We start from the raw sequence: 24,233 nt of genomic DNA, 5'->3' as shown, positions 1-24,233 counted from the left end.
GGTGCGCGCAGGAGTGCGAATTGTGCAGAAGGTCAACCTAAAGCTCGGAAAGGTCCTATAGGAATCCATTTTGGGTTTCCTCATGTCGGTTTCATCCTTCTAAGTGTTAGAAGTCGATACCGCACACGCGAAACTCTAAAAGAGGACGGAAATAGGTCGAACTAAAACGAGGCGGGCACCACTTCTAAGGTTCTAAGATAGTCGCAGGAAGACCCCTAAGGCTAGATCCTAATTCCTACGAGAAATACTAGACCTCACGAAAATTGAGGTCAACAGTATGTTAATGGATAAGAATTGAGTGTATGTATGTAAATTTTCCTTAGTTTTAATAAGTTTTGATGGGGAATGAATTGCAAATCTTTACACAATATAGTGATATTAAGGTTGGCCTTGTGTAGAAATGTATAATAAATTTATGCAGATCTTCAGCTTACTAGGATTAGTTTGTTAAAAGCATCATCTTTTTAGGAGCTAAATACTTTTCACATTTCATTTAATCCAACTGATCAAGATAAATGCTCTTTGAATATTACATCTATTGCATGTCTTTTGGCTGCATTTTCTCTTGATATTGGAATCTATTGCATAATAGGTAGATGATCTAAATCGTAGAAAATAGTTTTGGAAATGTTTGTTAGAGAAAGTGTTTATGGTGGCATGCTATACATAATATTCATGATTTTTCAGCATCTATCAAACTGAAACATGTGCTCTGCTTGGTATTTTTTACCCTTTTTTAATCAGATGACTTTCTGTACAACTATCAGGTCTGATATCTCAAGAAAAAAATTTCTTTTGCATTTCTGGGAATGCTGGCACCAATTAAAGGTCAACCTTGAAATTCTCGTTCTTGCAGATGATTTATTTGTTTTTCAATCCAATTAGTTCTGATATATTAGTGATAATCCAGCCATTAGTTTTTTGCTATATGTCAATAAAAGTGCTTGGTACCAGGAAGCATTTGAGACATAATAAATCATTATTAACTTGTACGTGAAAATAATTTCAAATGTTATAGACAATTGCTTATTCATGAGAAAGTCTGGATGTGTTTACTTTTGCTAAAGTGCAAGTTTTTTAATTTTACAGTATACTAATTTATATAATCACGCATCAGTGCTACTAGGTATCATGTACAAGTTATCATTCTGCTTTACTATTTCTTCTCATTTCATTTCAGAATGGAGTAACATACCAAAATATTCCCTTAACTGTTTACATGGGGGCATTTTAGTTCCAGAGTTTATAGAAGTGTCAAATTTGTCCTGTACTTTTTAAATTAGCCTGAAATAATCCTCCGCGTGAACAATTTATGCCTATATTAAAAGTGTTTGGAGACTAAATTGACACTTTTATAGTCTTTGGGAGTAAAATGACTATTTGCAAAGAGTAAGGGGACTATGTTGACACTTTTCTCTTTCCAAAGCGATTTTTCATCACATGGCAAATGATACAGACATACAAAGTCAATATTATAAAGTTGCTAAGCTTTTTCTGGAGGGGCTAGTCTATCTTGAAAATTTTCTGAATTGATTAATAATTCTATTAGATTTATAACGACAATCAAATCCCTAGCTGTTATTAGTTATTATTTTTTTCCTTTTAGATTTAATTTCCTCATTATGTATTTTCATTTTGTTTTATTCTGTTTTATTCATTTTCTATTTATTTTATTCTATTTTATGTCTTTCCTTTGTTGTGTCTATTGTAATTGAGTTAAATACCCTCCTTCAATAAAATTAAGCTGGTATATTTCAATCTAAACATGATATCAGAGCCTAAACTTTGATCCAACAGTCCCCGACATTCTCTATCGGTTTTAGCAACCACCACCTCCTCCTAGCCGACAGCCTCCCCTACTAGGTCCGCCGAACATAAGATTCAGGGGTCTGCTGCTCTTCCTTCAGGGTCCAACGAACAGAAGACCTACCCCCAAATTCCTGTCTGGAAGATTCTGCCGCTTTTCCTTCAGGGTCTAGCAAACAGATCTACCGTCGGATTCCTTCTATTGTAGTTTGCCAGAAGACTTTTGTTGCCTCCAGATTCCTCTTGTTTCAACCAATCGTGCCACTGTTTTGCAGAAAGTATCCTCGGAGTTGTCCTTCTATCTGCAATTTTTGCAAGTTATGCATGTTTGTCGTGATTCTTCCAAAATTCATCGATGACTCAAATTCACAATAACATATCCTTTGGCTCAGTCGGAATTATGATTGATTTTTTCAATGAATCTTCATCAGAAGGCATTTTTGACTCCACTGGAGGATCGACTCAAACCTCCGCTCCCTTGCAGATCGGAAGCCAACATAAATTCTTGATCACAACTCATGAGTTGAACTGTCGTAACTTCCTATAATTGTCCCAAAGTGGTGTCTTTGAAGTTTGATCACCTCACAGGTATGATTCGTGAGCCTCCAAAGATTGACCCGACATATGGAGCTTGGGAAGTGGAGAACTCCATGATCATGTCATGAAGACTTCAATTGGTTGCTCGTACATGTTCTTCCCTTCAGCTAGTGTTCCTTGGACGGCTGTCCGCATTATCTACTCAGATGTTAGAAGTTCTGACCAACTCTATGAGTCTTCTCAGAAAGTTCTGGAAGGCAAAACAGGGGGTCCAAGACAGTGACCTAATACTATAATGACATAGTTGCATTATGGATGGAATGTGACATGTACTACGACTACAATTGGGATTCTCCGACCGACTTGTCCCTCTTCCAGAAGATCGTATGTTTCAATTCCTTATTGGTCTTAACAAAGAACTTGACGAAGTCTGGGGTCGTATTCTTGATCGGGTTCCTCTTTCTTTCGTTCGAGTTGCTTTTATCGAGATTCGTTGGGAAAAAAAGTAGGAGACTTGTCATGCTCGACATTTTACACCTTCAACTGAGCCATCCGTTTTGATCTCAATGAATGCTTATCCCCTGTCCATGCCACAATGAACCAGTCACTCAACTTGTGATTACTGTCACAAGCCAACCACACTCGAGAAAAGTGTTGGAAACTTCACGGTAAGTCGACATGCAAATTTTCAACCAAATCCTCTGCTGCTAAGGGACTCACGGCGACAGCCGAACAAGGCACGACTCAACCAACTCCTACCAGGAATATCCCATAATCCTTTGAATCATTGAAAAGTTGGATGGAGCAATTGATAAAGCTTCTTGGAGCCAATAAGTTTCTTCGGGTCCGTCGACCTCCCACATTTGACAAGATACTCTTCTGATAGCTCTCATAGTTTATTCCTCTAGTCCGTGGATTATTGATTCCGGAGCCGTAGATCACATGATTGGATGTTCACAAGCTTTCTCAACTTATTATCCTTGCTCTGAAAAAGATACAGTCAGAATTGCTAATGGTTTTTATAGTTTTATTGCTAGTAAATTGTCGATTGTACTAACAATCGTCTAACGCTGGAGTCTTTTTTACATGTTTCCCAGTTATAATGTAACTTGTTTTCTGTCAGCAAGTTGACGAAGCGTGTTTTTCAGAATCGTCGTTCGGGGAGAATGATTAAAACTGCTAAGAGGATAAATGAATTCTACTACTTCCAAGAGAAGAGAACAAAAAATACTGACACACCTCGTAGGAGTTGTAGTTTATCTCTAGTTATTGAACATCTCATTATGTTATTACAATATCGTTAAAGTCATACTAGTTTTCAATATTTAAAAAGATTATAATCTTTGATGTTTTCTAATAATTTTTTTTTAATTTTAATTGTGAGACATGTCAGTTAGTCAAATATCATCGGGTCCATTACCCATCCCATACTTACACTCCTGCTTCTTTCTCACTCATTCACGGTGACCTATGGGAGCTTTCTTGCACTCTATGCTACACCAATAAAAAGTGGTTCCTAATTTTGATGACCACACTCAGATGATGTAGTCTACATTTTAAAAGATAAATCTGAAGTGGCAGTCACCTTCCCAAACTTCTACGCATTCGTTTTAACTCAATTTAAAACTCATATTTAAGTCCTTTGGGTCGACAATAGTTATGAATTTTTCTACTCTTATTTAAGTGAATCTTTGGTGAGTAAGGACATTCTTCACTATAGCTCTTGTACAAACACTACTCAACAAAATGGGATACCTGAGAGAAAAATCTTCATCTCCTAGATGTTGCTCGCTCCATTATGTTTCAATTCAATGCCCAAAAACGTTTTTGGAATGATGTCATTCTCACTGCCACCTATCTCATAAATAGAGTCCGCTCTAAAATTCACAAGTTTCAAACTCTTTTAGCCGTTTTGATGTCGTGCTTCCTGCCAATCGGACCTCTCCACATTAGACCTTAAGATTTTTGGGTGCAATGCCTTTATTCGGAACACTGCTCCCAATCGGAGCAAACTTGATCCCATATCTATAAAATGTATCTTCCTTGAATACTCCGCCACTCAAAAAGGGTATCGGTGCCTTGATTATCAAACTTTATGTGAGTATTGATGTCTCATTCTTTGAAAGTGTTCTCTATTTTCCTAGCTCGACCCCAAATGAGGGGAAGCTTGGTTTCTCAGACACTATCCCTTATTGGGTGCCCCCCCCCCCCCCCCTTGTTCCCACTACTGAAGAGTCTCATGTCCTGGTGAGTGCACCATCCGGTGAGTTCCCTGATCCGGTGAATGCACCATCTCCTCCTCCCACTATCCGTGTCTATACTCGGCACACCTGTTGCAATGCTCATACTCTGAAACACACTACCTTCTTACAGGACCTTGACTCTACTCCGGGCTACATCCTCCAAGTGAGGTGTGTTCTCCATGTAAGGTATGCAATTAGACATGCTCCCTTTATTTTATGACAAAATGTCTTTTTTGCAGCTTATCACCGATTTACAGAGAATTTGCCACTACCCTGACAAACCATCAGATCTCAGGTAATATTGAGGTTATTCTTGCTGATCCAGCCTAGAAAATAGCAGTAATGGAGGAGATGAATGCTCTTTAGCGAAACTATACATGGGATGTTGTTGATCTTTGACAGGGTAAGAAAACTGTGGGGTGTCAATAGATTTTCAGCAACAAGTTCAACTTTGATAAATCCTTTGAATGCAACAACACATGATTAGTTGTCGAAAGGTACTCACAGACCTACAAAGTTTACTATGTGGAGACATTTGCTCCAATGACTAAGTTAAACACTATTCGGGTCTTGTTGTCCATTGCAGTGAATCTGGATTGGTCTTTATTTCAGCTAGATGTCAAGAATGTATTCTTGAATTGAGAGCTTACATAAGCGATATATATGTCTCTTCCTCCTGGCTTTGACTCTACTGTCTCCAAAGGGCAAGTGTGCAAAATGCGAAAATCTCTATATGGGCTAATGCAGATCTCAAGAATGTATTCTTGAATTGAGAGCTTACATAAGCGATATATATGTCTCTTCCTCCTGGCTTTGACTCTACTGTCTCCAAAGGGCAAGTGTGCAAAATGCGAAAATCTCTATATGGGCTAATGCAGTCCTCAAGGGCCTGGTTTGGCAAGTTCAAAAAGGTGGTTATGGGTCATGGTTTTACTCAGGCTCAATCGAATCTCACTCTCTTCTCCCGACATTCCTCCAATGACCAGCTAGCTATCCTTATTGTCTATGTTGACGATATTGTTCTTATAGGTAATGATTTCCCAGCACTGTAGTCCTTGAAAGACATTCTTGCTAAATCTTTTGAAATCAAATATTTGAAATCACTCTGGTACTTCTTAGGCATGGATGTGACTTGATTATCTCTGGGTATTTTGTGTATCTCAGTACAAATACGTGATTGACTTTTTGAAAAATAACAACCTTCTTCTATGTAAACCGACGGCTGTCCTTATGGATCCCAATGAAAAATTTTCTGTTATTCTCAATATTGTGCCTGTCAACAAGGTTCACTACCAATACCTTCTGGGAAAAGTCATCTACTTCGCCCATACTCGCCCTAACATATGCCACATAATTGGTATAGTGAGTCAATTCATGTACGACCCCTATGAGCATCATCTCCAATTTATCCACCAGATTCTCTACTATTTAATAGGTATAATAGGCTCAGGTTTGCTTTTCTCTCGTCACACGTCTTGGTCTATTGTTGTTTATATAAATGTTGATTAGGTCGGGTCTGTTCATGATTGACGTTTCACCTCGAGGTATTGCTAATTTGTATGAGAAAATTTGGTCACATGGAAAAAACAAAAAACATTTTGTGGTTGCTCGGAGTAGTTGTTCCGTGAACTTCATATGCCAACCTCCACGTCGCTCCAATTATTCTATGATAATAAGATCGTGATCAACATTGTTCACAGTCCAGTTCAGCATGATCGTACCAAACATGTGGAGATTTAAAGACACTTCATTATGGAAAAGATTGAGTATGGGAAAATTTGTGTGCCTTTTATACTCTCTAGTGGTCAACTAGCAGATATCTTCACGAAGAATCTTCTTTGACCTTAATTCGATGACTTCAAATCCAAGTTAAACATGATTAATAGTCGTTATTACTTATTATTTCTTTCCGAGTAGCTTTAATTCCCTCATTATGTATTTTCTTTTTGTTTTATTCTTTTCCTATTTATTTTATTCTATTTTATTTCTATTCTTTGTTGTGCCTATTGTAACTGGGTTAAGTACCGCTCTCTTCTATCAATAAAATTAAGCTGGTCTATTCCAATCTCAACAAATTTTTATACTTATTCCACACTGTAACTATCACCATTTAATATTTATATACAAACAAAAAAACTTTTACTGTTTATTAATTTGTTCAGCCAAGTGTTAACTGTTTTCTCATATTTCTTTTAGAATTCTATTCCTTAACATTCTTTCATCATAATGTGAGAAATACTTTTCGTAGTTTTCGTGGATTATGAGATTTTGGCAGCGCTTTTGTAATATTAAAGTGGCAAGTATACGTGGCATTTTTTGTTTTTTACATTACATTCTTATTGAAATAAAGTTTTGTCATTGAGATTAGCTTTCAATTCACTGAACCTTGGACAATTGCTAGTTTTGTAAATAGTAATGTTTCAAGTGCTATGTATGTAATTGCCCCAAAATTAGAAAAAGAAAATTGTGTTAGGAAATAGGTGACAGGGTTGGATAAGAACTGGTTGTAAAGGACGCTTATTCCCATGTTTCAATGGTGTGATAGTGGGATTTTTTCTTCATAAGCAAAATGTTAAATCCCAAAAGAAAGATTTTTGACAGCTAGACTTGCTTGTAAAGGAAGCAGGTTTAAAGAATGGCCACCTATTTTGCATTGAGTAACTTTGCAATTAAAATTGTTATAACCCAAATGCAAAATATTTTCATCGTGAGGGTGGCTTGCGGTGTACATGTGTTCCGGATGCAAAGCTCATGGTATTCTTGGGATCTGACAACAACTAGACTGCAAATTTTTTTGTCGGTGAATCACCCCTTCGAATTTTGGCTTCCAATTTTTGTCCTATCATTCAAATATCTTAGCAGCCAGAGAAATGTCCTACCTTCATTTGTTTGTTCATTTAAATAAATTTGTGTGCTCCAGTTTTTCTCTATTATATTCTGTTGGAACTTATGCTGATTATAACTTACCAGCATAAAACAACTATTTATTATTGATAAAAATGTTAAAATATCCTTTCACTTTTTGTAGCTTGTCATTTTAGTCCCATAGTTCATAAAACGTGTCAATTTAGTCCTTAGACTTTTAATATGAGTTGAAATAGTCCATAGTGAGAACTATTTTTACTTCTATTAAAATAATGTGAGGACTAATTTTGTATATTCATAAACTCCAGAACTAAAATGGCCCATGTAAATAAGCGGCGCGGTTCTGGATTATTACAATGCTTCATAAATTCTAGAACTAAACCCTAAAAACCCTAATTGAATTTTTACCGTGTTTCATGCCAACTCTAAGGATTAGTTAGCATCTATCAAGCGCTCTAGTCCCATTGTTTTCAATCCTATGGTAGTTTAAAAAGGCTTCTTCCTTATCCTTTTCAGTATTGTACTCATATACAAGTGATCTCAATTTTTCAGGACCTAAGAATTTCTGAATAGTAGATTCTGGAACAAAAATCAGTACATTCAAATTCTATTTTCCTTCCTGCAGGCAAAATCTGTAAACGATCTGCCAATGCCTACGCTGTTTCAGTTCCTTACTCTCTTGGCACTTAAGATATTCTTATCTGAAAAGGTGGTATATTTAAGCCTTTCTATATTCATTTTCCTAAATTATAGAGAATCAATTGTATGCAGCTATGTTATATCTGTTATTTTTGAACTTGGTGCATTGCTACGCCGTATGAAGCACATTTATTTCTGCCAATTTTTCATATAAGTTTTGTTTACCTTTTGCTGGTAACTACTTTCAACAAAACAAATGTAGCTTTTTAACTTGGAATATGTAGAGGTCTTGCTAATTATTTAGTTATTATGAATATGTAGAGGTCTTACTAATTATTTAGTTATTATGGGCGTTTAACCGGTAAAGAACTGTTCGTTACAGGTTGATGTTGCAATTCTTGAAGTTGGGCTAGGTGGGAGGTTTGACTCAACTAATGTGGTAATTTTTTTGTAGTGATTTCTTTTAGGTTTATATTGCATTTTTTGTGTTACTTTTGGAATACTTTCCTTTTTATTTATTTATTTATTTTACTTGTGATTGTGGGCTGCAAAGGCCAGTGGTAAATGAGATTGGTTCAAACTGTCTCTTATCTTTAAACGAAATTGAACAATTAAAGAGTGAAGTGGAACCAGGTCTGCTAAACTTTCGACGACCTTTGTTTACTAGATGTTAAGAGCAGATTTTACCCGTCAATGATTTAATGTTCGGGGCCTTTTAGCTGAATTTATCAGCATCCAGTGGCGTAGAAACAATTTGTTGATAATTTTTTTATATGTTCCAAGAAAGTTATTTTCTTGAAAATCCAGCTCATTGATACCTTTTTTTCTTCAAATCATGTTGCAATTGGATGATTTAAAAAAAATAAAAAAACAGGTTAAAGAGCCTGTTGTTACTGGCATTACCTCACTGGGGATGGATCATATGGAGATCTTAGGTAATCCAACCACTCAACGTTCATTGAATTTTTATGAAAAAAGTTTCTTGTTTTTTTAGGAATTTCTATCTTCTCATTTTGATATTTGAAAATTTTGGTCTCATAACTTAATATTAGCTCATCATGTATTTAGTTCTTATTAACTTGGAAATGTTAGTTCATTTTTTCTAATTTCTAGCTGATGATGTTGCGATCTTATTAATTTTATGTGGATTTCATTCATAAAAAAAACTTTTTTAATTTGATAAAAGAGATAATTGTGTTTTTAGTTTCAATGTTGGATCGTGAAATGTTTTGGACTCACACTACCTAGGAAGTCACTTGTAAAGAATGAAGAAAAGTAGGAAACATATAGGAAAAGACGAATAAAATTTTGAGAATTGGGCGCATTGCCGAATGGAACGATTGATCTGCAATGTTGGTTGGTCAAAGTGATTGACCGGACTGGTCTGCTGATTTAACTAGCATAACCAATTAGCCGCATTGACGAGCTGAGTTCATTTGTCGAATCAGTTGGTTGAATTGGCTTGATGAATTAATCGACCAAATTGATTGGCTTAGTTATCTGACAGAATTGATGTACTGAATCAACATGTTGAAGATAACTAATTTTGTAGAAGTTGTCTTGCCTCCTATCCCTTAGTGAGTAACCTTGGAATATTCTAAATAGGTTTGGATTTGAGCCATATTTTAGGTGTGATCTTCTATCTTGGGCTCAATCCAGAAAATTCTTACTGTACATATTTAGTTTCCTAATTCTTTTGTCTTTTTGATAGTGAATTGTGAAAAAAAAAAAGAGTAATACCTTTACTAAATTACCATTAAATGCATTTAAATATGACCATTTCATTTATGACATTGAGATATGTTGACTTTGTCGCTTTCTGGGTCCTCTGTTTATCCTCTATAAATAGAGGATAAATGGCTCTTATTTTTCTTTTGTGTTGAATAATTGCTCTCCCTTTTCTCTTCTCTTTTCGTTGTTTTTACTTGTGAAGAATGGAGGATGCTTCAGTTGAGAAGATAATCATTCTGAGGATGAATCTGATGGCTGTTCTATTTGGCAAACATATAAAAGACGAGAGGTCCGAGAAAAAGAAGAGAAGTTCAGATTGAGAAAGACGAAGCGGAAGCCCTCAAGGAGAAAGATTTCTTTTACTCATTTTATTACAGGGCCTTCAGTCGCTATAGAGCCTATGCCTCCCATAGAGTTGCCTTCAGATGTAGAGATCCTGGCTGGTCTGTCTGCCATAGGCTTTATGAAAAAGAAGAAATAAATAACAAAGATGCCACATAATTAAGGAAGATATGTCATCAAACCAACCCATCCATCTCAAGAAAGAGGTAGCCTCTCCCATGGCCTCTCTTCTCTTTACTGCCTTGTTTGATAAGGTTAATCAGTTTGATTAATCATCAAATTAGGTGTCTGGTAACTTAATTACTTAGTAAGAACTAATAAATTACCTATTAGCTTCATCTCCTACATATATTTAAAAAAATTGATTTGTGAGCGCCAAATGGATGAATAATTATGTGCTACTAATCAATCACATATTAGATTTACATTATTTTTCAAGTGCTTGTCCGTGTTTCTCCTCACTTTAATCCTCTGCTTTTGGTCTAAGGAAAAATTGGAGATGTTAAGTACAAAGAAGCGGGAATCCAGTCTAATTAAGGGTTCTCTTCTATTTGATCACGGGAAGAGTGACTCCAATAAAGCCATGGATCCAAATCTCTTCCTAATAAGTTTCACTTACCATTAACTATAAAATCCACTATATGAAGATCAAACAGATTCACCCTTTCTTTTTGAGTATATGTGAGATTGGCACATTATCTCTTAGCATCTGACCACCTATATTGTTTGAAGCATATGCCTGTTTTTAGATGGTTGTTGTTAATTTAAAGTAAAATAAATAAAAGTATTTTTTTTTTTTAATTTTGTTTGTTTAAGAGTTTAGATTGTAGAAAATTCTTTTTAGACATTTTCTTCACAAAACCATTGTAATGTAAATGCAATCTTTTTGGCTAAAATGATTGTACAATGATCCGTTTCATTTTGTTGGGTGAATTGAATGCTAGGATATAATTTTAGCTTAGGCTATGCCTAACAAACCCTCTCCCACACATTTTCACACCCTTGAAGATGGAAGAGACAGCTATATGGACCAATTTTCATAGTGTTGAATTGATTTTAATCGAGCTTCCAATCATGGTATTTGATATCTACAACACTATTTACTAAGAAAATCCATCCTTCTGTTTTGTGACTTATTTTCATGCATTACAAGAACATATCTATGCCCTTTTTGCATTATCCTTTTTTTTTTTTTTGCACAAGTTACCAACGTAATTTTAATAGCTTCTTTTTTTAGAAGTTTATTGCACCAAGTACTTTTTTCATGGCAACATTAATCTTTTCAATTGTGATTGAAAGAATTAACAAAGGTTGGGCATTGAATTTTCTCATATGAGAGGGAATTTTCTCATATGAAGCATTTTGTAGCACCACTGCGTAGGGGTGGGCTAGGACCTTGGAATCTAAATCGTCGGCTTTAAAAGTAAGCTACAATCTCTTTACAATCTAATGCACCGATACAATTGACAAAGAGCAACCACTCACTAATTATTACCCCATCTTTATGCCCACATCCAACTTTTGCCATTTCACAAAAGAATTGTTGGATCTCATGTCTAATAGCATGAAACTTTGACCAAATGACAAGACGATGGACTATATCGTGAAAGCATTCGTTTACAATTATTAGAGTATTTGTCATGATCCGACTTAATAGCTTAGAATACCACCAAATCAAGAATTGTGGTTGGATGGTATTAACATTTAATTTAATTTTCATAGATTTTCAAAAATTTTAATATATATAAATGGGTCACTAAGAAATCATAAAATATACTTCATAGAAATCAAAACATTCAGAAATAATAAGATAGTTTGTATGCAACTTCTCAAATATAACAGGATACCACTGCCCAAAAGAAAAACAGTATAAAGAAACTACAATCATAATACTCATTAACAAAAATCATACTCCTATAAACTAAATCTCTCTCGTCAAACATATCAAACTACTTTTTTTTTTTTTTGAAAAAAACAGTACAACTTAGTGTGCAAATACAATCTTATTATGCATTACATTCATATGCAAATGCTATGCATGAATGACTAAAAGAAATATAGTTCATAACTTAATCAAAATATAAGCTTTCATTTTAAATTTAATCTTTTCCATTTCAATTTAAGCATTTTTTCATTTTTAACTTTTTTAAGAAATTATATTAGGATTATCATCATGCCCGAATGTTATCCTCAAAATTGTACCCGTGGGTACCCTTAAGATTTTGCACTCGAAGTTACATGCATCGCATTCTCTTTCAATACCATCTGGGGGTAAATCTTGATTGAATTAAGCCTTTATCATTTCATTTCAATTTAAAATTTTTTAAATGTACTTTCATATGTCAATTATTTTCCTCCCATTTGCTTTACATCTTTCAAACATTCAAAATGCAAAATATAAATGAAATATTTATTTTTAAAATCATATTTCAATTTCACTTTGATCAATTTGAAATGCAACTTCTAAATAAATCAGCAATCTAATGCAAATAAGAAAATAATTAGTCACTTGAAGCCTGATTATCTTTCTCTTTTCCTTGAATTCCTCATTTCAATTCTGTAATTAACACTCGTTGAACCTTTAATCACTGATTTACATTTATTATGTTAATATCTACCTAATAACATCTTAATTAATTAAACAAAACACCTCATATAAGTAAAAAATCCAAATTCTTATCTTATTAAAAGTTGTTTGGATCAATATCCCTCCTCCCATAGCTCATACACTTCACTAACTTCTCCTTCCAAGCTGAAATTTCTATATTTTGAGTTTTGATTTAATTTGACTTTCTATTAATCTTAAATAAATAAACACACATACACACATATATATTATTTAAAATTCATTATTTAAAATATATTAAACTCTAACTTACCTAAAATTTCTTAGGTCGGTGTCCTTCCCACGAAGTCCTCTTCTCGCACAAGAGCCACAATTTCCCTTCTCTTCTTTTTTGCACAAGTGGCGTCCTCCTTCTTTCAGCAACACCTGCACCAGAGGCGTTCTATTAGGATTTGTCGAGGCCGGCTCTCCACTTCACGCACGGAGTCGCCCTCGCCTTCTCTTCTTTCTCTTGACAGAGTCGCACACCTTCCTTTTAGTTCCTTTTCCTTCGACCATGGCTTGGCTTCAACTTGCACAGTGAGCCACTCTCTTCCTTCATGCACGACAAAACAACACAACACCAGCTTTGACAATCCCGAGCAAACTCACGGCAAGCAACGACGTCGACTTCTTCCTTTGGCTGGGACACGACATCGCCTCCCATGCACGCAGACACTTTCCCTATCTTATTCTTTTTTCTCACTCTCTATCTCTTCTTCTCCTGCTCGCACTCGACACATAAAGACCTCACCTTATTCTCTCGCTCGCTGCCTCTCAATCTCTCACGGCCCTTCTCATTCTCTAAAGACTACAAATGGAAAGATTGAGAGAAGCCCCCCTTCGACGGTTATTACTTTGAATCAATATATATATATATATATATATATATATATGCTCCCATGGGTGCCAAAAATTGGTATGCAGCTGCGTTATCAGTCGTAAGACGCCTCTGACTCGTGTTCGATCCCTACGGGGACGGATAGCACATATGGGGAGCAATATTCTCAAATATCACCCTCATATATATATATATATATCATGCGTGATGGAAAATTTGTGGCAGTAGAGTAATGGATTATCGTCTTAGCGTTGCATGAGAATTCAACACACACAGATAAAAGAAGAGAAGTAAATAAAAAGAGACACCTTGACTTTTACGTGAAAAACCCTTGAAAGGGAGAAAAACCACGAGACCTAGCCCAGTTGAAATAATTCACTATAAACGATGAGCACATAGGTTCATTCTTCACCTAAATTAGGGAATATGAAATTACAAAGTTGTATAAATATAATCTGACTGCAGTTATTAGTGACATATTACAATGGTCATTATTGATTATTGTGGAGGTAATAATACGTCTTGAGTGTTGTAGATGGTTACTCCAGAAACATTGATTAGCTAGAGAAATCGTAGTAATCAATTGGGGAGTTGTGGACCACATAGGCTGTAGTAACGAATATGAATGATGTACACATGTTGCGAGGGCCGTAGTCGGGAGCGGCAGGAGTTGTGAACCGCGTAGGCCGTAGGGGCGATTATGGATGACATCTGTAGGCTGCAAGGGTCGAACTCGGAAGTTGCATGAGCTAATGACCACGTAGATCATTCGAGCGAGTATGAATGATGTCCGTAGAACGGGTGCTGGAGTCAGAAGCTGCATGAACTGATGACCACGTAGGTCGTTGTTGGCACATGGACCGTAGTGATGAGCTATTGTCCCACAGACGAGAAACGACTGCTAGATTTTTCAAATTATAACATTGACTAACAGTGTTTGGTTGGTGGTGGTCGATGACGGTCGACAGTAGTCGACGGAGATCGGCGGTGGTCGACGACGACATGTGATAGTCGACGGCTATCGACGATAATTGACGGTGGTTGGCTGTGGTCGACGACGGTCGACGGTGATCTACGTCGTTCGGCGGTAATGCTGAGTTGTAGCTCCTCCTCAAGGTTTTAGGCTCTATCTCTAGGCTTCAACTCCCTTAATGTGAGGGATGAGAGTCTATTTATAGTGTTCTGAGTGCAATTAATGCAGAAATATGAATCATTTTGATCGAACGGTCTGAATAGCTTCCTTCATTCAGACGGTGTTTAATGGACATCTGGATGCCTTAATGATGTCAAAATTGAGTTATCTTGGGCTCGTTGGATTCGTCTTGTCGAGACGCACGCTCGATTCTACTGTTAACTTGTCTGATTCGACAACCGTTTGACCTTCCAAATGTGTCTGTAAATCTTCCAATAATGGTTTAATGACTTGATTTCGGCTTGCTTTGACTCAAATTAGAATAACTTAGATATCATTAGGTTTATCTCATCGAGCTGGTCAGTTTGACTATATGTTTGTTGAAATCAGAGCTCTGGATGAGTTTTTATCAAGGTTTGAAATCCACTGCTCAAAATATTATCTCGAGATCCATGCCTCGAGATTCGTGTCGGATAATGAAAATTTGTTGGTGACATATCAATATATATCATTTATTTACTATTTTCTTAATAGATATTACAACATTGGTGGATGGTGGATCCATCAAATGTATTGAATTTGTAATATGCAGAATATGATTCTGCAATTATGCGGATAATCTTGTGGGAAAGTGTGGTAGGTCAAGTGATCTGTGTTGCGAAAGAGGGATGCTATTAAAGAGAGAAATCATAGGTAGGAAGAAATTATAGTATTGGTAAATTTAAAGATGTGGATGTTAAGGATAATCATGTGATATCCTAAATGGACATTAATTGTTAACTTGAAAGAATTATCATTGATAATGAGGATGGTGCAAACTAATCTTTTTTCCTTATTCTTTTTTCCTCCACCTCAAAAAATAAAATATATGATAATGAAGAAAATAATATCGCACCTACTTGAGCACTAGAAGATATTTCTTGACTTTCAAAGCCTACATAATCACTCGTTTTTATTTATGATCTTCTAAAGCCTTCTCATTATATTTTGAACTCTTATTACCATGTTATTGATTTAGCTATGGAAATGATTTATGTTTAACATTGTTATTATTATTATTTTTTCATTATTATTATGCTTATTTAATTTTACTTGAGCTAGTCCTGAGAATTTCAAAGTGTTGGCTAGTGATGATTGATAGTTAACTAATGATTCAACTTTTAATTTAATTCTTAGCAATTTTCAAAGGCCATAGTAGGCATACTATATTTCCTTGCTATTTTATATTCAGGAATAGTAATTTAATTGCTATGTTTCTTATTTTGAAGTTTGTATAGGTCTTTCTATTGAATGTAGATAGATATTTATTTGTTCATGGAAATTTGCAACTGAAGAAGCCTAGAAGCCAACGATGCCACTTAAATAAGCCCCATAATAGTGTGCTGCAAATGCCTAGGGTTATTGCTTCAGGCATATTTTGTGGGCTTAAAGAAGGGAAATTGGTTTATTTTTTTTTAAGCATTCATTTATCTTAAGTTAACATTTAGTTGATTGATAATTTGATTTAATCTAAGTTATATCATGGGGATTTTGTCCCAATTAACAGTTGGAAAAGGTAAGCCTGTTCTGATTGGGAATGATATTGGCATTTCTAGTGGTCTGTCCATACCTAATTTTTAGCTGATAAATTAATGCTCTAAATCCTGATTTGATTGAGTACTAGTGAGCGCTTAATGCCATGTTTTTTTACAGAGAAAAAATAATATTAATTGTGAGTTACAAAATATTTGTAATTTTCATTAGCTTTTCTTTTCAAAAAGGGAAAAATGGTGTCAAAGAAAGAAATTTTCTTGAATATTGACTGAATTTGCTATGCCATATTTCTGAGATTGGAGATTCACCTAATCATCTGCTATATCCTACAATATCCATTATTTTGATGTGCTATTTATCCGGCTTTCTGTATTACATGGCAAAGTAAATTTATTATGTTGATATTGCTAGATGCCTTCCTAATTATTTAAAATAAAATATAATCTATAAGAGATATTTATTTTCCCCATCTTTTAAACCTGTACTCAAGTTAGCTTCTATGGTATATATTTCTATTTTATTTTTCCCATATTTTCTCCGTATTTCTGAGATGTACACATTTATTTATATGCAGGAGATACTATTGAAAAAATTTCTTTCGAGAAGGCTGGGATTTTCAAGGTATATCGTAACATATCGCATGCTTCAAATAATGATACCTGTCATTGTTTTATCTTACTTAGCCATCAGTTTTCTAAAGAATTTTCCTTAATGGATTCATGCATTTGCCGCATGTTAAAGCCCCATGTACCTGCATTCACAGTGCCCCAATGTTCTGAAGCAATGTCAGTTCTCTGTGACAGAGCCTCTAAATTAATGGTAACTTCATCGGTCTCTATGGTGGTGGTTTTTATTAATTGGTTTTTTATTTACCGCCATCTGGAATATCAAAATTCTTTCATGAAATAACGTCTTTGGTTGTTTTTTTTCCAAAAAAAAAAATCCTCAGAAGTTTTTTTTTTCCTCTTTTCCATGGTAAATAAAATTGTTATTTCTACTCGAATTTTTTTCGTGGCTTTCTTATAATCTCTAAAGCTATGTTTGGATGCTAGAAATTTAACTAAAATTAAATGAAAAAAAAAGGATTAAAAATTTTAAATTCAAAAACAGCTCCTTGATTATCAGATTTTGATTATACTTCCTTCACTTTCCTTCAATCCAATTAAAGCTTAAAAGTTATCCGTTCATGCACTAATGCTTGTTATGAATTGCAGATTCCATTAGAAGTGGCACCACCACTTGGCTCAAAAGCATTAAAAGGGCTCCATCTTGGATTGGCTGGGGATCACCAGTTCATCAATGCGGGTCTTGCAGTGGCTCTTTGTAGGTGTTGGCTAAGAAGAACTGGTCGTCTTGATTCCTTTCCAAATGTGAGTACACCTTAAAAGCTTTGCTTCATACTTCTTGAATCTGTTATTGACTTGTTATTTAAGAAGAGAGTTCATTCATGGCCTTATCTATCTAATTGGTGGTTTTTTGGTTGCATAATAAAGTTAAAGCTACAAAATTACATTTTTCTAAGTTTAGGGATATGTTTTTTTTCATTTTTAGTATGCTATTTTGTTGGTGGAATTTGTTCATGGTGGTAAAACAGTGCGAAAGTGTGCATAATTTAACTTAGGCTGCTTGGGAAATGTATAATGGAGGACTAGATGCTTACCAATAAAGAGAGTCAAAATTTTTAATTTGGAAGAATTCGGAGGAAAAATGGATAGAATTTCGATGATAAAGTTAGAAGTTGTAGAAACTTGGCTTGCAAACTATATACATGAATGAATGAAGGATGTTTCATAACATTGGCCCCATATGATTGGGTTAAAACTAAAGGCAATAATGGTGATAATGATGTTGTTATTGAGATTTGAATGATTAAGTTATTGGCTACTATTTTATCTCACTAACATGCTTACAGATTTCTCTACCTTATATGCTAAAAAATAGGATGTTTGTGGCTTTATGCTTTGTGCGCGATTGCACGCAGCATAGTTTTTAGCTCTCAAACTAGCTGCTGTATATAATTCCTAACCCAGTCCTAGAGGGGATTTGATTTCGATTTTGTTATGGATAGCGATGGATTAAATTTCGATTTTGATAAAAGCAATAACAATTGGATGAAAGCTATAAATACATATTATATTTTAAGTTTTTATGATTTCACTATTTTTTATTCATGATTCATTGAAAATTTTAATATTATTATAATCCTAATTTAAAAGTTTATGAAAAAGAGTAAAATTTGAATAAACTAAATCTGTTAATCATGATTTACTAGAAATTAAAGAGACTTTATTTTAATTAGCTTAATGTTTAGTGATGCATTTGATGTTGGCATTAGGGGATTGTTAAATTAGTAAAGACATTTTATTACATTCTTTATTGAAAAGTTAAATGAAATTAAAAAAAAAAGATTCATACTATGATAAGAAATTCTATGTTATTATGTGAGCTATTTTATTTTGGTTTCACTATCTATTACCTCAAGATTGTGTTGCAATTTAGCCATCAAATTTAGTAATACTTGAGCTTTTAAGAGAAGCTAGGGCATATGCATACAAATTGGGTTAAGTTTTTACAATAATATGTAGCATCCCGTACACTTTTCCTGATTTAAAAATAAAGTTATTGATACTTCAAGCAGAGGTTATGTTCTTTTATATATAATATAGGTTAAAGTTAAAATTTCTTGTTCATATAAAATAAGAATATATAAGTTGTACGGATTTCATTGAGATCTATTAAAACTTAAATAATGATTTAGCTTTGCTTAATAAAGATTGCATGATTAAAGATGATTATCTATTTTAAGGGTATTGACCTTTGTATTCTTTATTCAACATTAAAGATTTTTTGGTATTTGAATTTCATGTTTGGCTTTGTGGTGTGATTGGGGACATATTGGGAGAGAGAAACCATCTCAATGCTTTGTTAGTCTATTAAAGGTAAGAAACAGACCTCAAGATTGTATATGCCTATACCAATTTTATGTATACCTAAGGAGGATTTTATTATGAATATTATGTTTGGTTTATCATGAACACTGAGAAAACTAGATTCTATTTTTTATAATAATAGATTACTTTTTTAGAACAACATATTTCATATCACTTAATAAATCATGAATGCGTCATCTCATATTGTTAAATTATATTTTCATGAAGTAGTTAAATTATATGGCTAACACAAAATAGTTGTTCAAAATGGAATACAATTTAAATTTTCCATAGAACCACTGATAGCCAAGTTAATGTGGTTAATAGTAGCTTTGGAGATATGTTATATTGCTTGATAAAAGACCACGCATTTGGGTGGGATTTGATGTTTCCTATGGCATAGTTTGCATGAATTCATCCTTTAATAGGTTTATTTGCATAAGTCTGTTTAAGATACCACAAGATAGTAATCCTAATACCATAGGTCTTACTAGCCTTTTTATAGAAGTTAGGTCTAGTGTATGCACGACTTATATGCATATATTCACAAAAAGTTGATTGCTAGCTATGATAATTACAAGCTTTATGTTGATGTGAACAAGAGAAATATGAAATTTTATATTCACAAAATGTTGATTGCTAGTTTTGATAATTACAAGCTTTATGCTAATGCGAACAAGAGAAATATGGAATTTTAACATGGTGATAAATTCCTTTTCTGCCTAATTCTAGAAAGGTTTTCCTTATAAACATTTAAGGAAATGAATGTAAAAAAGATATAATCATTTAAAATTTGTTAGTACATTTAATTAATTCCTATAAATTACAAATCTTTAAAAATTAATGTATAAATCTTATTCAAAAAGGCCTCCATTTGGAACCTTTAAGTTGAATGCAAGGAATGCATAAGCATTTTTTGTGGGACATTGGAATCAATGCCTATATATTGGAATTCTAAAAAAATTTAGCATAAATCAATTTTTTGATATCTTTGATTTGAACTTATTTCATGGATCTAATTTCAATTCATAGTTTTATGCTATCTTTCCACATTTCCTCACGAAGCTGCATCCAATCCTCTACTAGGCACTCCGATACATTTTATTTTCAAGACTATTTTAGATGATGAAATTATATCCACTATTGATGATTTATAAAATATCTTGATTTTCTGAAAAGACTAACTTATTTACCATGATTTATAGATTATTTTATAAGGAAGCACCTTATTTAGGAGTTGATTTTTTTGATTCTTTACATTTTGTTCATTGGGATTTTGTTCCAAAGGCTATTTGGTATGGTGAAATTGTTTCCATTGTTATTTGTGGATTTCTAAGATACTTTTTTTATGGAAAAACAAATTACTTATGATGATTTATGATTTCTTTGCAAGAACGGCAAAATATAGGCTTTGATTTACAGAGGGCTTGCTTGAGATCATTTTTTTTTTCTATATTTATTTTAAAAACATGTTTGTTCTGTGCTTTTTTTGTATTTTTTTACTTTTAAAAATAAATTAGCTTGTTTTTGAAAACGCTTAAAACATCTAAAAATTGTTTTGAGTGTTTTTAAAAACAACTAAACATTTTATATATTGAAAAGAAATGTTGCTCACAATTTTGAAGTTCTATTGTTGATTTCTTTTTGACCTTGAGTGACTTTCGTTCCACACCTTGTTTGATATACAAAGTCCCAACTTAAGTTTCCATTTTCTTTGCTCTGAGAAAGGCAATACACGTAGTTGTAACTTTCGATAGACTTCTTAAAAACTATAATGTACCGACTTCTGCTTAGGAAGGTATATTGTGTTCGATATGTGTTAGGCAAATGTCCGAATAAAATACTATTAGAATTGAATTAAAACTGATGAGCACATCCTAAAGAACTTAATTAACATTTATTAGAAATTATTTTGTTAAAAAAATTTTCAATCACATTTTTTACTTGTTTTAATCTTAAATTTCCTCTTCACTTTTCAATTATACTTGTTCCCTAACCCTTTTCAGTCACTCCACATGTTTTTATAGTCTCTGAATTTTATTCTTTGGTGGCCTTTGGAGGACGGGTGAATGCATTTTTATCTCGACTTTTGTAGTTTTTGTGGCGGTTTCCTTCTATGCATATAAACTACAACACTATTTTGTGCATATAGGTTTGTATTATAAGCTACTTATCATATGGGCTTTTGTATTTAAGCTTTGAAAGCGCAATGAATTATTATCTTTTGGTATTTAGTTTAAACTTAAATTACGTTGGTACTATGCAAATAGTATCTACTAGCCTAGCTGATTATAAAACATGATGAATTTTTTTTCTCAATTATTATCTTTAGGTGTATGATGTGCCCACGTAATTTTGGTGGAAGTCATCTTTTAACGACATGAGACCTATTTTACTTGGTAGTTACTGTTCATTTATTCTATTTTACTAAAATAATTTGATATTGACTTATTTAATGCTCTTGATTTTGATAAACCATTGGCATTGAAATTCTAATTTGTGTAAAGAAGCTCAATTGCTTCTTGATTTTGTCATTTGTTCGAATGGCTCCATAATTTTTTGGTCCTGTTCGATAAGTATTGTTTTTTGGGTTCAAATTCTTGTTTTAATATTTTTCTTTTAAAAAGGCAAGTTATTGAATCATTTAGTAATTTTTGATTTGTGAATGCCCAATTTCTTGTGAAGAAATCACAGTACACAGCATATTCAGTGTTATTTTGTAAACCCTAACACTAAATCATCTTACATCCGGATCCCTCATCAAAATCCATGCTCATCTGAATCTTAAGATAGATTTCTATTCAGATTATATATTAATTTGGATTTATTTTATGCTTCTTAATCCTGATCGGATTTTGTTACTAGGTCTGTTATTCTTTTTGATTTCCTAAACGGCAAAGTTTCATCTTTAGGAAAACTGGGATTCAACTTTGCCAGAACCATTTCTAAGAGGCCTTTCCACCGCCCATCTTTCTGGACGAGCTCAAATTTTCCATGACGAACTTGATTATTGTTCGGAGAGGCCTGAAAATAAAAATCATTCTGGCGATCTGATCTTTTACTTAGATGGTGCTCATAGTCCAGAAAGCATGGAAGTTTGTGCAAGATGGTTTTCCAATGTTACAAGAGATGTCCATTCTTCTCATGAGAATGGCTATATTGAGAAAGCTGATTTCCATAAGAACTTGAAAAATGAGAATTGTCACAATGTAGCGGACAAAGTCTCAAGGAAGGTAATATGCACATCTTTTAGAGCAAAAACCCAAAATAGTCCCCTAACTATCAATAAGTGACTAATTTGAAGGTGCTCCAGTTTACTTCTAGACTTTTTCAAATTGATATAAATTAATCTCTAGGTTGAATTTCATGGTTAAAATTAACACCAACCATTAACTTTGAGGGTATTTTAGGAATAAAAATTTTAAATAAAATTTTATTCTCATTATTACTCTATTTTCGTATGTAATCAATTATTTTTCTATTATGTAATAAAGTATTTTATTATTTCTCATTTTTTTATATAAAGAGGGATGGCTATATTTCATTATTTAATGAAATGAAAATTTGATCTCATCCATAAATTTAAATAATTTTTATTTAAAATTCTTATTCCAAAAATATCTTTAAAGTTAACGGTTGGTGTTAATTTAACTATAAATTTTAGCCTAAGGATTAATTTGGATGAATTTTTAATAGTCTGGGGCTAAAGTGGAGCACTTTAAAACTCCGGAACTAAATTATTCACTTATTGTTAGTCAGGGGACTGCTTTGGGCTTTTGCTCACAACTTTCATATAATGCATTGCAGCAAACTTTTAATGGAACCCTACAATATGGGGGATCTTTCAACTTTTCCAGTTTGGCTAGCTCAGACCGAGTGTTCCTGGTACCATTTAATTATTTTTACAGATTCTTTTGTTCAACTGCATGGAAGTAAGAGATCCCCACCTGCTATTTCCTCAGTTGATCAATACTTGTGCTTCAAATGGTATGCACATTGAAAGTTTTCTCTCTCTTAAAGATTTCTATTATAATGACAAACTGTTGTTCCTTTTTTAACAAAAATTTTAGGAATGTTGATCAATGTTTCTTATTGAGAATTTTTAAGAAGGAAATGTGGTGATCCAACCAGACGTATATTTTTGTTCACTTGATAATTGCGATTTTTTTTTGTTTTAAATTTATAACAAATATTTTCTTCCATAGTAAAAAAATAAGTTTTGCCAATGAAGACTTTAAAAACAATTGATTTTGTTAGAGTTGTCAATAAATTTTATGTTTATATATCCATACCTTCTGGATTTTCACTTGTTTAAAAGTTCCATTTGGATGAGTTAATTTCTGTTAAATCTGAAGAAAAGTGCCACTAAGATGGGGACTTTCTTTTTAGTGTTTTTTTTTCCCTTGTGGATTACTTATTTTTCTTTTAGCATCACTGCAAAGCATATTAAATGTCCAAAAAATATCCTTAACTAATAATGTTTTTAGGAGGCCTAAACTGCTCATATTGACCTTTATTTTATTTTATTTTTTGTCGTTCAAAATGTTAGAAGCCGCTTTGACAGTTGTGTTGACCTCATTTTTAGTGAGGTCTAGTCTTCCTCTTAGGGTTTAGGATCTAGCCTTAGGGACCTCCTTTGACTATCTTAGAACCTTAGAAGTGGTGCCCGCCTCGTTTTAATTCGACCTATTTCCGTCCTCTTTTGTGGTTCCAAGTGTGTGGTATCGACTTCTAGCATTTAAAAGGGTGAAACCAACATGAGGAAACCCAAAAGGGATCCCTATAGGATCTTTTGAGCCTTAGGGTGGCCTTCTGCACAATTCGCACGCCCGCGCGCGTCCGATCGCCGCAATTCGCATTGCCTGCATTGCTACTTGTCGAATGCTCGATTAAACCACTTGGGACGATCGATCGCGGGTCGAAATTATGTGAAATTTGAATTTCGACGCGTTTTGACCCGATTGTCGACGACGTCGTCCGAGCGACCCCGGATGACGAAACGGACTACGCCGACGCGTCCAGAACGTCG

The 24,233-nt window shown here is 33.9% G+C and overlaps 1 protein-coding gene across 5 annotated transcripts in view; it reads left to right on the top strand.

The window, feature by feature from the left end:
- LOC110028320 (folylpolyglutamate synthase-like) overlaps positions 1 to 24,233 on the top strand; it is a 63,107-nt gene that overhangs the window by 28,597 nt on the left and 10,277 nt on the right. For all 5 annotated transcript variants that reach the window (XM_020730125.1, XM_020730123.1, XM_020730122.1 and 2 more), the window contains 9 exons: positions 768 to 828; positions 8,077 to 8,160; positions 8,473 to 8,529; positions 8,965 to 9,025; positions 16,849 to 16,895; positions 17,016 to 17,093; positions 17,489 to 17,644; positions 22,117 to 22,437; positions 23,113 to 23,191. In XM_020730125.1, the coding sequence (XP_020585784.1) occupies positions 768 to 828; positions 8,077 to 8,160; positions 8,473 to 8,529; positions 8,965 to 9,025; positions 16,849 to 16,895; positions 17,016 to 17,093; positions 17,489 to 17,644; positions 22,117 to 22,437; positions 23,113 to 23,191 (944 nt within the window). The remainder of the gene's footprint in view (positions 1 to 767; positions 829 to 8,076; positions 8,161 to 8,472; positions 8,530 to 8,964; positions 9,026 to 16,848; positions 16,896 to 17,015; positions 17,094 to 17,488; positions 17,645 to 22,116; positions 22,438 to 23,112; positions 23,192 to 24,233) is intronic.

This window comes from Phalaenopsis equestris, unplaced genomic scaffold (genome assembly GCF_001263595.1).
Source record: "Phalaenopsis equestris unplaced genomic scaffold, ASM126359v1 Scaffold000511, whole genome shotgun sequence".
Lineage (NCBI taxonomy): Eukaryota > Viridiplantae > Streptophyta > Magnoliopsida > Asparagales > Orchidaceae > Phalaenopsis > Phalaenopsis equestris.
The sequence above is the reverse complement of the archived record's forward strand: the minus strand, read 5'-3'. Positions and strand labels throughout refer to the sequence as shown.